The sequence below is a fragment of the Camelus bactrianus genome, chromosome 2 (genome assembly GCF_048773025.1).
Source record: "Camelus bactrianus isolate YW-2024 breed Bactrian camel chromosome 2, ASM4877302v1, whole genome shotgun sequence".
Lineage (NCBI taxonomy): Eukaryota > Metazoa > Chordata > Mammalia > Artiodactyla > Camelidae > Camelus > Camelus bactrianus.
In genome coordinates, this window is record NC_133540.1 from 88,347,304 (window position 1) to 88,364,021 (window position 16,718).

Consider the following 16,718-nt stretch of genomic DNA (forward strand, 5'->3'; position numbering starts at 1 on the left):
TGGAACCACAAAAGACGCTGAAGAGCCAAAGAAATCTGGAGAAAGAACAAAGCTGTAGACATGCTTCCTGATTTCTTACTGTATTACAAAGCAATAAACAGTATGATTTTGAATAAAAACAGATACATCACTCAATGGAACAAAACAGAGAGACCAGAAATAAACCCACAAATATACAATCAGTTAATTTATAACAAAGGAGCCAAGAACATACAATGGGAAAAGAACAGTTGCTTCAGTAAGTGATGATGGGAAAACTGAACAGCCTATCATACACCATACACAAAAATCAACTCAAAATTAATTAAAGAACTGAATATAGACTCAAAACCATAAAACTCCTAGAAGAAAACATAGGGTGTAAATTCCTTGACTTAGCAATGCTTTTGGGGGTTTGACACAAAAGCAAAGGAAACAAAAACAAAAATAAACATGTTGGACTAAATCAAACTAAAAAGCTCCTGCTCGGTAAAAGAAACCATCAACAAAATGAAATGGCAACCTACAGAACGCGAGAAAATATTTGTAAATCATATATCTGACAAGAAGTTAATATCCAAAATATATAAAGAACTCATACAACTCAATAGGAAAAAAATCCCATTTAAAAATGGGCAAAGTATCTAAACAGACACTTTTCAAAATAGGTACATGAAGAGGGGCTCAACATCACTATTTATCAGGGAAATGCAAATCAAAGCCACAATGAGATATCACCTCACATCTGTTAAAATAGCTATTATCAAAAAGACAAGAGACAAGTGTTGGTGAGGATGTGGAGAAAAGGGAACCCTTGCACACTGTTAGTGGGAATGTAAACTGGTACAGCCACTATGGAAAACAGTAAGGAGGTTCCTCAAAAAATTGAAAACAGAACTACAGTATGATCCAGTAATTCCACTTTGGGTATTTATTCCAAGAAAACAAAATCACTACCAGAAAAGATACCTGCACCCTCATGTTCACTGCAGCATTATTTACAATAGCCAAACATACAACCAATCTATGTGTCCATCAACAATGAAGGGATAAAGAAAATGTGATACACATACATATACACTCACTCACAAAACACACAATGAAATATCAGTCATTTAAAAAAAAAAGGAAATCCTGTCATTTGAAACAACATAGATCGATTCTGAAGGTACTATCCTAAGTGATGTAAGTCAGACATAGAAAGACAAATACTGTAACTCACTTTAATGTGGAATCCAAAAAAACAAACAAACAAATAAACAAATAAATATACTCATAGACTGATTGGTGGCTGCCAGAGGCAGGGGTTGGGGAGGGGGGCAAAATGGGTGAAGGGAGTCAAGAGGTAGAAACTTCCAGTTACAAAACAAGTCCCGGGGATGTAATACACAACTTGGTAACTAAAGTTAGTAATACCGTACAGTACATCTGAAAGTTGCTAAGAGAAATCTTGAAAGTTTTCATCATACACACACAAAAAAATTGTATAACTATGTAGTGAAGAATGTTAACGAAACTCACCTCGTGGTAATCATTTCACAGTATATGCATGTATCAAGTCATTATGCTGTACACCTGAAACTAATACAATGTTACATGTCAATTATAATCTCAAATTTTTAAAAAGGCTATGTACTATATAAATCCATTTATGATATTCCAGAATAATCTAAACTATGGGGACAGAATACTGATAAGTGACTGCTAGGGGCAAGGGGTGGAGGGAGGGCTAGACTATAATGAGGATAAAGCAATTTTCGTGATGATGTGAACTACATATACTGGTTAATCTATAATTACTCATAATATCATCATCAGAAATACACTCAAGAAATAAAATAATTTAAGTCTTCTTGTCTCTTGGTAAAGCAAAACAACCGGGGAAAATTACTTTACCATTCAAAACACCACTTAAGAGAGTAAAAACAGAAAATAAACAAACAGAATGTATGATTCCCCTATCTCTAGCTTCACCTCAAGGCATTTATAAATATGTCAGCCTAAATATAGCATAAATTGAGTTTAGCCAGTAAAATCACAAAAATTAAAACCACAGATTTTGCAGACTTTTAGTAACAATGCCAAAGAGTTATAATAAGTCAACTTTATTAATGACTAATAAATTCTAACAGGGCTTATGGTGACCCAGGATATTAGAAAAGTTCCTCCACCCCCACAATCCTCTAACACACACACATGAGAGAGAGGGATTATAAGCAGTTCAAAGCTGCTAAAAATATCGCTGAAGGCACGGAGAGAGAGTGCTGTATAGGTTGGCAGAGGAAAGATCATGGAAAGTTCAAAAATCTATTTATGCTCTCCTGACTCTTTCCTATAGACCACACTCCTAACATGAAAAACTGCCAGCCATAAGAGAGTCTAGTAACAACATGACACTATCAATCGTGGCTGCCTCCTTCCTTCATCCCTTTAACTTTCTTCTGCTCAACAGCATTTCTTTTAGTCACATTTCCAAGAGGACCTTTATCCTCTACTGATTCAGCTGTCACATTCTTAAAGAAATTATAATTGAGGGTATAAATTTATTAATAATAAATAACAAAAACACACAAATTCTCTCTACATGTATACATGCCTTAAAAACCCTGTAGTTATATGAATTATAAAATATCCTTGTCACTTCCCATCATAAAAGCAGACTACAGCATAGGAGACTACAGAATTTGACTGTCATCACATTTAACCCATTTTTCAGCATGCACAATTATAATCACTTGTGTAGTGAACAGATTCAGTTATAAGATGACTAACTGAATTTTAAAATGTGTTCTCATACTCTTCTTTGAAATTGAAACTTAAAGCAGACTATCTCTCAATTCAGGATTCTTCAGGGTCAGCAACTAGACTATCTTCTAGTTCTAAAATAAATTCTTTCAGATTTTGAAAATAAACATGAGGTAGAAATCTAGATTTAGATTATTCTGTCTTAAAGAACGATTTTATGCCACAGAAGAAATGCAACAAAATCCCAAGTTTATGCCCCCAAGGGTTAATTTAAAATTCCCTCTCAGTGACAGTTGGCTGTAATTTTAGAAATGTCTCATTAATTAAAGTATCCCAGAAAATTTCTATTCAGAAATTTCAGATTAACACATATTTAATGAAAATCACTATAATTTAATGTATACAAAAATGGCTGCATTAAAAATATCATAAAATTTCTAAATTAATACTAAGTTAATGAATGATACTGTAATTTTGTTTTTATACATAAACATATCAAATACAGCAAGAAAAAGCTACAGCAATCCAACTCCATACAACTGAGGCAGACAAATGAACTGCCTCAGGAAAAAAAATTTCTACAATTCAGTTTCCACATGATTTTGAAGAGGGAAAGTTAGAATGCAAGAAATGCACCAAATAATAAAATCCCATGTTCTCAGGAGGCAATTCCAAAGTGAATAAATGAAAAAGGACTCCCCAGTGATGGTTAGGAAGTGATGCCAGTTATTCCAAAATGTGACCAAAAATACATACAGTAGTAACTAAAAGATCATATATTCTATACTTAACTTGTAAACTTAACTTTCACCAACTCTTATTATTGCACTTGTTATCCTTACTTTTGAGAACTAGCCTCCAAAAAAACTTGTAACTTTTTTACAGTGATAATAGCCTATTAACAAGTTTCCTTTAATAAGCACCCTAAAATTCCATGATTTTCTTAGACAGACACATGGGATTCAAATAATGACAGTTTTTCAAAGCAGCACAAAACTTACATTCCACAGAATTGGTTTACCCAAAATTCTATCACTTGGTCCTCTCTGATACTCAATATTTGTGCCAATCTACAGTTCTGCAGTAAATAATTCCAAAGAAAAACACTAAGTTATAATAGGCATAGACTGGATGCTTATTTTTTGGTAGCCTAACCTAACAGTTGGCAATCTATATGTAGCAAAAAGCATCTCAAAAAATCAGAACAGTCCACTCTCCAATTGTGGAAGGGCACTAATTCAATTTTTTTTAATTGTTGAACATTTAAATCTGTGGGAAAGTATTCACGATGTACTGCTAACTGAAAACAAAAACTGACTGCATATAGCATAATCCCATCTTTGTAACAAAACAGTGTATATATATGAAATCTGTACCAATGGGTATGGAAAAAGTCTGAAAGAATGATAGAATTATGGATAATTTTTGTCCTAGTTAGCTATATCCTCTAATTTTTCTATACTGACAATAAATTGTTCTTGTAATATGAAGTAAAGAACAATTTAATTAATAAACTTTACTTTTAAGCAATTTTAGATATACAGTAAAACTTAGCAGAAAGTACTGAGTTCCCATACTCCGTGTCCCCACACAGCACAATACTTCCAACATTTGCTAAAATCAATGAACCTACATTGACACATCATCCCCCAAAGTTTATAGCTTACAATAGGGTTCACTCTTGCTGTTTTACATTCTATGTATTTTGACCTATGTATGATGATAAGTATCTACTAAAGTAGCACTGTACAGAATAGTTTCACTGCCCTAAAAAATCTTCTGTGCACTGCCTCTTGATCCCTCCCTCTCCTCTAACCCCTGGCAACCACTGATAATTTTACTATCTCCAAGGTTTTGCCTTTTCCAGAATAGAACGTCCAATAGTTGGAGTCATATAGTATGGAGCCTTTTCAGAGTGGCTTCTTTCACTCAGAAATATGTACTTCAGGTTCCTCCATGTCTTTTCATAGCTTGATAGCCTGTTTCTTTTTAACACTGAGTAATATTTCCATTGTCTGGATTTGCCACAGTTTATCCACTCACCTACTAAAGGACAACTTAGTTGCTTCCAAGCTTTAGCAATCATGATGAAGGTTCTATAAACACCCAAGTACAAGTTTTTGTGTAGACATAATTTTTCAATCCATTTGGGTAAATACCAAAGAGCATGACTTCCAAGAAATACTGAAACAACAAATCACAGTCTCAAATTACAGCACACACTGAAGTCCCCTCTAAAAAATGGTCCTCAATCAGGTATGATTTTGCCATTCGGGGGACATTTAACAACATCTTGAAATATTTTGGGTTGTCACAACTTGGGGGTATGCTGCTAATAGCTTCTAGTAAGTAGAGGTCATGGATGCTGCTAAACATCTTACAATGCTCAGGACAGGCCCTCACAACAAGGAATATCTGGCTCAAAATGTCAATACTGCCAAGGTTGAGAATCCTGCACAGAAGTGAGTCCAGAGTATGACGTATGTTAAACAAGTATTTAGAAAATCAAGTACTACTGCAAAAATGTCACTTACAATAGAAAGGGAAAAGTCAAAGGTTATGAGTCCTACTTACCCGAAAGTTCTTGACTAAAGACATCCTGGCCAATTAAAATTGTCTACAGGTAGTAAGAGGAGCAGACAGGCATTCCATTAAAGGCTGAGCATCTTAGCAATTTCCATGACACAAATAACAGGTTATAACTATCATTCAATGAGTACCAACCATATTAAAACGTCATTCATAGTGTTCTACATGTATTAATTTACTTGATAATCACAACTACTCTCAAGTTGTAGGTGTTTTAATTATCTCTGTTTTGGAGAAGCAAAGAGAACTTGCCTCTGGTTACATGGCTAAAGAGCAGCAGAGCTGGGATTTTTACCCAAGCAGCCTGTTTCTACAGCCCCAGTCTTATCCAATATACCATTACCACTTCATATGCTCAACCTGGAAGTCTGAGGACAGAGCAGCAGAACAGAGAGAAACTTCACAAGAACTCTGGGCCTTCTCCTGAGTACTAAACAGCAGCCATCAACTGCTGAGTGTCAGGCACTTTCAAGTCAGCACAAGCCAACTCAAGCACACCACTGTAGCACACCACTGACTTCCCCTCTCCTATAGCTCCTCAAGTTTGTTGGAGTCAATTCTGCTTCACTGAAAAATTCAAATCAAACATCAGCTTGCTCTGAGCTGTACCTAGCAAAATTTATTTACTTCTCCCACTGCACCTCCAAGGAGGTTCATGCATTAAATAATACATATGAATTGCTCTTTATTTATAAGAATGTATGTATCTTATTATATAAGAACAGAATTAAAATTTTAGGAAAAAAATAGAAGGAAACAGAAATCATATGTAGTCCAGTAGTTCTCAACCATGGTTAGCCTTTCAGGAAGAAATACGAATTCTATGCAAACTCTTCCATAAAGTTGTGGTGAACATTACCCTAATATGAAAACCAAACAAGGACAGTACATGAAATGTTTTTAAAATTTTTAGCAAACCAAAACCAGTAATGTATAAAAAGGGTGATATACCAAGTTGTGACTATCCCAGGAATGCAAGGCTGTTTAACACTCCAAAAAAATCAATATAATCCACCTATAATCCACCTTTATCCAGACTAATATATATTATATAATATCATCAACAGAGGTATAAAAAGCACTTTTAAATAATCTAAACCACTGTTCTTATTTGAAAAGAAAAAGAACTCTCATTTAAAAAATAAAAGGAAATGTACTGTTTGATAAATGGCATCTATGAAAAATCTATAGCTAACATCATACTTACTAGTGAAATTTTGAATGCTTTCTTGCTCACTTCTATTCAACTTTGTATTGCAGGTTCCAGCCCATGTTATCAGGCAAGAAAAAGATATAAAAAGCATTGAAACTGGAAGGAGGAACTAAGCTCATCTTTATTCTCGGATGACACAATTGTGTATAATCAGAAAATTCTACAGAATCTAAAAAAAAGGTACGGAACTAGTAAGTTTAGCAAGACGGTGGGACACAATACAAATATACAGCCCCCCCAAAAAACTACTGCATTTCTGTACAAAAGCAACAAGCAAACAGAAACTAAAATTTTTAGAATACTATTTATAACAGTATCAAAAATTATACACTTAGAGATTAATACGAAAAAATGTGCAAGACCTGTACACTGAAAACTGTAACACACTGCTGAGAAAAATTAAAGAGCTAAGTAAATGAAGACATATAGCATGTTCATATGACAGAAGACTCAACACTGTCAAAGATGTTAATTCTCCCCAAATTCACCTATAGAGTGAACGCAATTCCAATCAAATTCCAGCAGGTAGTTTTCATAGAAATTGACAAGCTTACTCTAAAATTTACATGGAAATATTAAGGACCTAGAACAGCCAAAGTAACTTTGAAAAGGAAAAATAAAATTAGAAGACTTATACTACCTGATATCAAGAATTACTATAAAGGTATAGTAATCCTGGTAATGAGGTATCAGCATAAAGATAAACAAACAGATGAAGAGAATAGAGTCTAGAAGTAAACTCACATATATATGGGCAATTTTAAACAGAGGTACCAAGGCAATTCAATAGGGAAAGGATAATCTTTAATAAGTAGTGCTGGAGCAATTAGATTGTCATACTCAAACAACGCAACCTCAATCTTTACACTTCACTTAGTAATCACAACTACCCTAAATTGTAGATGTTTTCATTATCGCTATTTTAAAGAGATACAGGGAACTGTAAATATAAAAGCTAAAATTGTAAAATATCTCTTAGAAAACAAGAGAAAATCTTAGCGATCATGTGTTTAGCAAAGATTTCTTAAACAACAGAAAAACAGTATGATCCATAAAACAAAAAATTGATAAGCTGAACTTCACCAAAATAAGAACTTTTTTGTTCTTTGAAAAACACTGTAACATGCAAAAGCAAATCACAGACTGGGAAAAAAATATTTGCAAATCATATGTATAATATAAAATTATATCCAGCATAAACAAATAAAGGGCTCTCAAAAGTCAGTAATAAGAAAATTTTCTTATTAGACAAAACATCTTAACATATACTTTACCCATTAAGACATATGTATGGCAAATAAGTACATGATAAGATGCTCAATGTCATTAGTCATTAGGGAAATAAAAATTAAACCACAATGAGATACTATCTACCAGAATGGCTAAATTTAAAGACTGATGAGGTGATAATGTGGGGCAACTGGAATGCTCATATGCTGCAGGTAAGGGTGAAAAATAGTACAACACTGGAAAACAGTTTCATAGTTTATTAAAGAGTTAAATATTAAATATATACCTATCACATGATGCAGACATTCCACTCCAAAATATTTACCCAAAAACATAAAAACATATGTACACTCAAAGACTCAGTTGAACTCAAATGTTCTTAGCAATTTTATCTGTAATAGCTAAAAACTGTAAACAACCCAAATGCCTATCAACAGGCTAATAGATAAATAAAATGTGGAACAATAAAGTATTACTCAGTAATAAAGAGGAATGACCTATTGATACACATGACAACATGGGTAAATTTCAAAATAATTTTGCTGAATGAAAGGAAACAACATTGATAATTGCAGCAAATTGATTCTTAGGCAAAAAATGATATTCAAAACATTGATCTAGAAGCACGGAATTTGAAGAGTAGGAGGTCCATACAGGTCTTGATTTTAAAACAGCCCAGTACAAGACCTATAAATTAATAAATTGCTATATCAATTCTCATTTTTCTTCATATATATATATATAAACCCCTCAGAAACCTGGAGGAAACAAGTACAACCCTAACTAGCAGAACAGATGGGTAAATGAGAGCATAGCTAGAGACTCAGGATTCCCTCACAGCCTGAATCCAAGCAACCTGAATAGAATACATAGTGACCCAGAAACAGTTCAATTTTTTTGATACAGGAACAACAAATGTAACATCCATCACAGTGAGCTTACTATTCAACAAACTTTGAGATAGCATAAAGGAAACCATGTTCCTATTTCTCTAATGAATTCTCACACTAGATGTTCCTCCCTTTAATTTCCTACTTCAGTCACAAGTACAGACACTGACAAAATAAATAAGACAAGTGATTTGGGATTTTTTTAATTTGTACTTTTGTCCTCCAAATTCTTTGTCAGCCTAACTCCAATAAAGTTCAAATAACCCTCTTTGAAGGGCAGTTGTAGGATATCCAGGTATGCAAGGAAAAAGCCACAGGATGAGAACAAAGTTTCTACCCTGTTGTGTACCCAAGATGCTATTATGTAGTCAAAAGGGAACTATCCAATATATTTGGCATATGTTTAAAGATAAACATGTAAAGTCCTTCTGTCTATTTCCCAGCATTCTCCTTAAAACACTAAAATCATCAAAGGTCACTTTATCTATCTTTTGGAAATTCTCCCTTGAATTCTTTGTCTCCACTACAGCTAACCTACGAAAGTTAAGTTGGGGCGGGGGGACAGAAGCAAGAATACTCTATTCACAAAGATGTCTACAATTTAAGATCAGAAAGTTTACTGAAAGCATTCTCCTAAAACTCCTTATCAATAACAAGTACTACCCAAAGTATTCTCCGAGATCAACTGGCTGTGCAGTCTGAAAGAAGAGTAAACAGGAACACACAGCACAGTCTTGTTTCTTCAAACCTGCAAGTAATGAAAACATTGCTACTATAAACAAAGTAAAGAGTAAGTATGTTCAGACCCTAACTGAGACAAGCTACAAGGGCAGTTGTAAATGGATCACAGATCATCTAGATAAGCCACATTGATTAAAAGTAAGCATATCAAAAAAGAGAAAAAAGTAAGCATATCAAGAATATGAGAGTTCTTAAAACTCAAAGTAACAAATCCACTAGAAAAACTGGACTCAGTCCAACATGTTAAGTCTAAAAAAACTGAAGTAACATTCTAACACTTGATACAAAACAAAATATTTCATCTTTTTTTTCCTTCTCTTACCTTTCAATTTCAGGCTCTGCCTCTCTAGTGGTATGTAAAATCAAATAATTCAATAGTATTTCATAAATATAATCTCTTAAGTTTGTTCATATAAGCAAAAAAACCCACCTCTGTATAAACCATGAATGCTGCATTGCATCAAGAAAATTTAAACACTAATTCAAGAAATTGGTTTCCATTGCTAAAAAACTGAACATGATACTAGGATAAAAAACTAAGGATTAAACTAATGAACCCTTTTCATAATTAATAGCTTTTCTAATTATTTTAGCTTTTCTATTTCTTTAGAAAAATAATTAAATCTTAAATACAAAGTCTCACTGACTGATATTGAGAGTAATCATAATAGCTGTCCCATACTTTTGACATGAACCAAACTGCACAATGCTCCAGCGTTAGATATACACAGCAAAATACACATGAAGAGGTGTTACTTATCTATAAATCAAGGTTTATAACTTGGAATCTACAAGTCCACATTAAAAACAGTGTAAAACAGAAAAACCTTAGTAACTAAACTCTGTCTGGGATAAAACTCAATAAGGAACAAAGAAAAGCTCCATCCAGGAAAGGGTTCCAAGGTGCCAGAATCTCAGTTATGAAAGAATTTAAAAGGCAAGGCCAATGCAGACTCACATCGATCCAAAACAGATAGCGTTAAACAATAGAGCTAATCCTTAACTTCTTGGCATGAATAACAAGAGTACCCACTCTACTCATACAAATGACTGCCAAGAAGGTGGTGCTTTGTACTGAGCGGAAAAGGTTTGAAGGGAAGGGCAATCAGCTTTAAAACAGTTCCTAAAATAGTTGCTTAAAAGGATAAAGAATAAGAGAATTTACAAAGGCTTTGAGTCAAGCTTGGTTTCAGGAAAAGGATACTTTCGCCCTGTGTGGAAGCAAAAATGAGCCATTATAAAATACAGATACCCAGATTCTGTCAGCAGAAGGAAGAGTATTGTTAATCATTTCCCACAAAGGTAGCAGAGCCTTTAACTTGGACTCCTATTTTTTCCTGGCAGGTAGATAAGTCTGCAAAAGCAATAAAGCAAACTAAATATAAAACTCTTCTGAATATCAACCCTGCAGTCAAAATGCTAACTTCACAAACTCATCAAAGGTCACAGAGGAATAAATTTCCTGTTTTGTTACTTAAACTCATTACCTTCCTCCTGAGCTAACCAGTACAGAAAATTTCCTTCTTGTTTTGAGGCTGACAAAATGAGGGTGGTATAGCTACAACATACAGGGAGTTGCCCAGAATCAAGGAACAGAATTTGGTATCATTTTCTAAAACCCAGTTGGACGTAATCTATATTTATTATTTCTCTATGAGGAAGAGCTTAATAAACATCTTGATTAACAATTTCTTGAAACTTTATTTTGAGGTTATTTTACAAAAAGCCAAAAAAAAGAGGAAAAGAAAATGTAATGCCAAAAAAAAAAACTTTATTTTTAATTACTAGAACTGTGTTCCTTGCCCTGAAAACCTTATAGTCTAGGAAAGCTTGTGGAAAGGGAAAACAATGATCACTACATTGTAAACATTTATGTATTTCACATCTCTTTCTAATGTATTTAAAGTTGGTTGCCACAAAAGATATGTAACACTGTTTACAAACAACTATAATTAAGAAATGTGTATGAATTCAATAAAAGAGCTAGCAAGAATAAAATTCGACTGAAGCAATAGTTCTCGACTAGTTGATGATTTAATTGAGAAATATGCTACACGTACTGTAATTTGTAAATAGTAATAAAAATGACCTAAACTTGTATACAATTTATATACAATACACATACTATATATGTATTAGTATTGCTGTGCCTATCCTCCTACCAGCATTCTACCAATGAAAGAAAAAGGAAGAGTTACAACTATTTCTCAAAGATTATAAATAACGATGAATACATTTGCATATGCAAATATCAGCCTTCATGTATGTTACATGGCTTTGTTTAGTCTTACCCTATCAAAATATGGCCATCTCTCTTACCACTCTAATAAAAACTGTTCTTATTAAACATACATGGCTTCAAATTACTAAACTGATTTTCAATCCCCTTTTCAGTCAGTACTCATCCTGTATGGCTTCTCTGATTTTGAAAACTGAAGGCTACCCTCTTTTCTTGAACCTTTCTCCTCCCTTATCTTCTGAACAGATTTTAAGTAGGTGGAAGGAAGACGGTTTATAAATGGAAGAGAAAAGAAAACACGCACTGAATGCCCCGTCTGTCTGTGTTAAGATATTGTGCTAGACAATTTGCATGCATTATACATTTAATTTTACTAAAATTATAAACTACTATTAATTGCCATTTTACTGAAGAGGAAGCTGAAGTGCAGAGAAGTTGTGAAACACCGAACACCCCACAGCTAATTAGTGACTAGACTGGAATTTAAACATGGGAAACTCCAACTACAAAATTCACACTGCTTCTACTAAACCACGACAAGTTTAATTTTATACATTTCTTTAAAAAAAAAAAAGAGGAATCATCTCATAATTTGGGGGTGCAAAAAACTTTTCAAAGCAAGTTAAAAAACTTTACAGACCATAAAGAAAACAGACTGACTAACAGTATTAAAAAATTTTAATGTCCTTAAGACAAAGAGCAGTCATAAACTCCATGGATAAAGAGGAAACTGGAGCAAAAAGTCTCTATAATATATATAATGAACAATGTTTCTAAAATACAAACAGCTTTTACAAATCAGTGAAGAAAAAAATGCAAACATCCAAGAGAAAAATTGTGGGGAAAGGTCATGATCAGGCAAATTACACACAAAAATTTTTTAAAAATAACCCAACTTACCAAATAAATGAAAATTTTAAAAAGAATATGAATTTATTATCAGAATGGCAAAGATTAATAATATGAAAGAGAGTTTGGAGAAATAGGCACCCACTACACAAGTGGTGGGAGCATAATTTTATACATTCCTAAAGGGCAATCTAACAATATGTATCAAAATTTTGAAAGTGCAATCATTTTAATCCAGCAAGTCCACTTCTACAAATTTACCTTCTACCACTTGTACAAAAATTTAAAACAGTGTGTAAAGGTGCATATATGGGTCCTTTCACTGCATTAGAATTGATAACTGCAGAAAGGAAATCAATTAACTGCCAATCAAAAGAGAATTAAATAACAGTACATCAATAAAATGAATTACAATCCAGCCATTAAAAAGCATGATGTGTAGAAATGTATAATGATGCAGCTGCTGTGGAAAAGTGTGTCAACTGCTCAAAAACTTAAACACAGAATTACCATATGATCCAATAATTCCATTCTTAGGTATATACTCAAGAGAAGCAAAAACGTAAGTCCACACAAAAATCTGTACATGAATGTTCATAGCAGAATTATTTATACTAGCCAAAAAGTGGAATCAACCCAAATGTTCATCAGCTATGAACAAATGAACATAATATGGTATATAGCCATACAATGGCACTTTATTCAGCCATAAAAAGGAATGAAGTACTGTTTCTTGCTACAAAACAGAATAATCTTGAAAATATTATGCTAAGTGAAAGAAACCAGACACAAAAGGTCACATATTGGATGATTCCATTTATATTAAATGCCTAGAATAGGCAAACTGATACAAGGTAGACTGGTGGCTGCCAACTGATGAAGGAATCAGCAAACTGGAACTGCTAACTGGCATGAGGTTTCTTTGAGGGCGATAGAAATGTTCTGGAATTAGATAGTAGTGGTGGTTCACAACACAGTGAAAATACTGAAACCACTGAAGTGTACACATTAAAATGATGAATTTTGTGTTCTTTAATATACATTTCAATTTTTAATGCCATAATTTTTTTAAAGCATGAAGCATATCTATTCATAGAAAAAAAGCCAATGATATGTTGTTAAATCAAAAAGCAAGTTTAAAAAAACAGTAAATACAGTATGATTCTATTTACGTATGCTTATGTGGTTACATAAGTTCATACTACCCAGAAACAGATAATGCTACCATATATATTATACTAGTAACTCTCTTGATCTCCATGAGATAGGGTAACCAGAAAATTATGCTCTTCAGTGTCATTTTATTTTTTTTTACAAAGACCACATAATTATTTCCAAAAGCAGACATGAAAAAATATTACCATCTGCAAAGAATTTGAGAATAATATGACAAAAATACAGAGTAGACTGAAACCGGGAGACAGTACAGCAAAGATTATTAACCTGGGGTCCATACAGAGAATCTGTAAATTTGTAAAAGAAAAAAAATTATATCCCTAGTTTCACTAACCTCTACTTAAAATTTAGTACCTTTTTCAATTAGACCTAAGCAACCTCCCATAATATTAGCAGTACCTGCGATTCTTGTCACTAACACAAGGTACATTTTTATATCACATTATAGTTGTTACAGATACATCAAAATATCACTATATATATATATCACTACTTCAAAATTACAGTAGTTATTAGACTCACTGCTAGATCTTGTTATTTAAATGCACTGATAAAGGGGCACATATATTAATATGTCACATCTGTTTTCATGTACTTTAGTATTTCAATGTACCAGGTTCCTTTTTAATCTTACTTCTTTCATTCACTTAAAAGCATTATTCTGAAAAGGCTCCACAGCCTTCTCCAGACTGCCAGAGTCCCTACAACCAACTACCCATATCCAAACCTAACACCAATGTGTTAGAGGCAGGAAGGGAAACCAATCATGAGGGTATTCTAATTATACCGGCATAAAGTAAGAAGGGCCTAAATTTAGGCAAAATAGAAAGCATTCCAATTTTAATCAGTTTGTCTACTACAAAACTCATAATTTTCTTTCCCAAACTGCATTCTTCTTCTGATTTTTCAATTATCTCTGACTTTTCCTTCATAATCACTGATGTCACTTAAAAGGTTTCTTTTCTCAATGAATATGTATATGTTCATGTATGACTGAAAAATTATGCTCTACACTTGAATTTGACACAATATTGTAAAATGATTATAAATCAATAAAAAAAATTTTTTAAACTTTTCTTTTCTATCCCAATTGACACAGATCTCTCTCTTGACTTATCACTTCGGATTTTAATTTTAACTCTGTAAAAGAGACTCTCTCCTCCCATTCTGATCCCCTCAGCTGATTCTGCATACCTCAACTATATTAATCTTCTTAATTATTTTAAAACTGCCACCAACCTCTCAAAATCACTCAATGCTCCCAAATGTCTTTAATAGTATTAATTACGAGATTCTAGAGCCATATTTACAATAACTATCAATCAAAACAATTATATAGCTGTGTCCTAAAAAAATCAACTAAAACAATATTACAACATAAAACTCGGGTATTAATAAGAGAACCTCAATTTATGGATATAGAAAACCACTTGCTGCTCTAGAGTTAAACCTAGGGTAAAATTAAAATTCTTTGTTCAAACCCCTCTATAATACTCATGCTCTAATTTGCTTTATTACCCTCTTTATTCCCACTGAAATGCTGGAGGTTAACCAGATATTAACTCAATGTCCCTCTCCTCCTTGAATCTGGACTCATGCCTTTCTGCTACTACATATTTGGTGAAACAATTTTCTATCATCTTAATGCCATTTGATCATCCATTTATTTAATAAACAGTTACTAAGACCCTAAAATATGTTAAACACTTAGTACATAGTAGGGGTTAAGCCCATACTATGTATCAAATGCTGGAGCTACAAAGGTGAGGTCTCTCTGCTCTTAAAAATCTCACAGTCTAGTGCAAAAGCAGAGACATAAACCAGGTAAATACAAGACAGCGTGGTAAATGTCATGAAAGAGGAATGCACAGGATGCTGAGGGAGCAGAGAGAAAGAGCATAAAGCAAAGACTAGAAGTGTCAGGCAAGGTTTCTTGGAGTAGGAAGCACCTTAAGTGAATTATTAAAGAAGTCACCGAGGTCATAAAGTATTAAGGTATTGCAGGCATACAGAAAGCATAAACCAAGCTGTATATAAGTCACTTGGCATGGCTAGGCTAGAGAATATGCTTGAAGAGAGAGGAGTAATAAACAATAAAACTGGAAAGGTACACAAGGATAAAATCATTATGGGCCTTGCATAAAATGCTATGAAAGTTCCTTTTTATTCTGAGAGCAATAAGCAGCAGCAAGATATGCTGGTAAGTATACAAGTTTAGGAATTCCCATGACCTAAACCTGAATTCGACCTCCTGTGTCACTTGCTATGTGACTTTCTTCAAACTTGCCTCTCTAAGCTTCAGTTTGGTCAACCATAAGACAGAATTAATAATACCAATTTTGCCAAGATTCTAACAGTAAGTTAATTCATGTCAATCTCCTAGCACAGGGGTGAGTAAGCTGCAGCTTGGTTTGCCAGCAATGAATGGTTTTACATTTTTTAAGAATTGTTTACTTTAAAAAAGAAAAACTACAACCAAAAAAATAGAATACAGAACAGAGATCTTATGTGACCCACAAAGCCAAAATATTTACTACATGGCTCTTGACATAAAAAATTTGCCAACTCCTTCCAGTAGCACATAATAGGCAACCAAAAAATGGAGTCCTTTAATAATAATTACTAAGTAGGGAATTTAAGCAATGTCGAATGAATTTTACAAGAATTTCTCTGGTGACAATGTATACAAGGAGCAGAAGTTAAAGGAGAAATAATGGATGTTGGGAAACAAACAAGGAGAATGCTGCAGTAATCCATTAACTTTTCCTTTCCCTCCTTCCAACTATAAAGGCGAGATCTACTTCTACCTCCTTTCTTTGTCCCTGCAAGTTACAAACCCACTTGTGTTCCCTGTATTATAGCACTTACTGTTCTTTGTCACTTAGCAAATTCTACCTTAACTTGCTTGCTCTTTATCCAGGCTTAAATCCCCTATAAGTGTTAAGTATTGTAAGTTTAAAGTAAATACTTTAGAGTCAAATAGATCCTGTTTTAAACACTGGTATTAACAATAGTCAAATTTGTTATTTTACTTGTGTGTCTCCTAACAATAAGAAACAGTAATAGC

At 33.5% G+C, this 16,718-nt stretch overlaps 1 protein-coding gene across 4 annotated transcripts in view; it reads right to left on the reverse strand.

The window, feature by feature from the left end:
• CNOT6L (CCR4-NOT transcription complex subunit 6 like) overlaps positions 1 to 16,718 on the reverse strand; it is a 92,309-nt gene that overhangs the window by 65,774 nt on the left and 9,817 nt on the right. Inside the window, exon 1 of one of the 4 annotated variants that reach the window (XM_074345842.1) lies at positions 1,501 to 1,519. The exons of the other annotated variants lie outside the window; for them this stretch is intronic. Coding sequence (XP_074201943.1) covers positions 1,501 to 1,514 — 14 coding nt within the window. The 5' untranslated portion in view covers positions 1,515 to 1,519. Of the gene's footprint in view, positions 1 to 1,500; positions 1,520 to 16,718 lie in introns of those variants that run through there. 4 annotated transcript variants of the gene reach the window in all.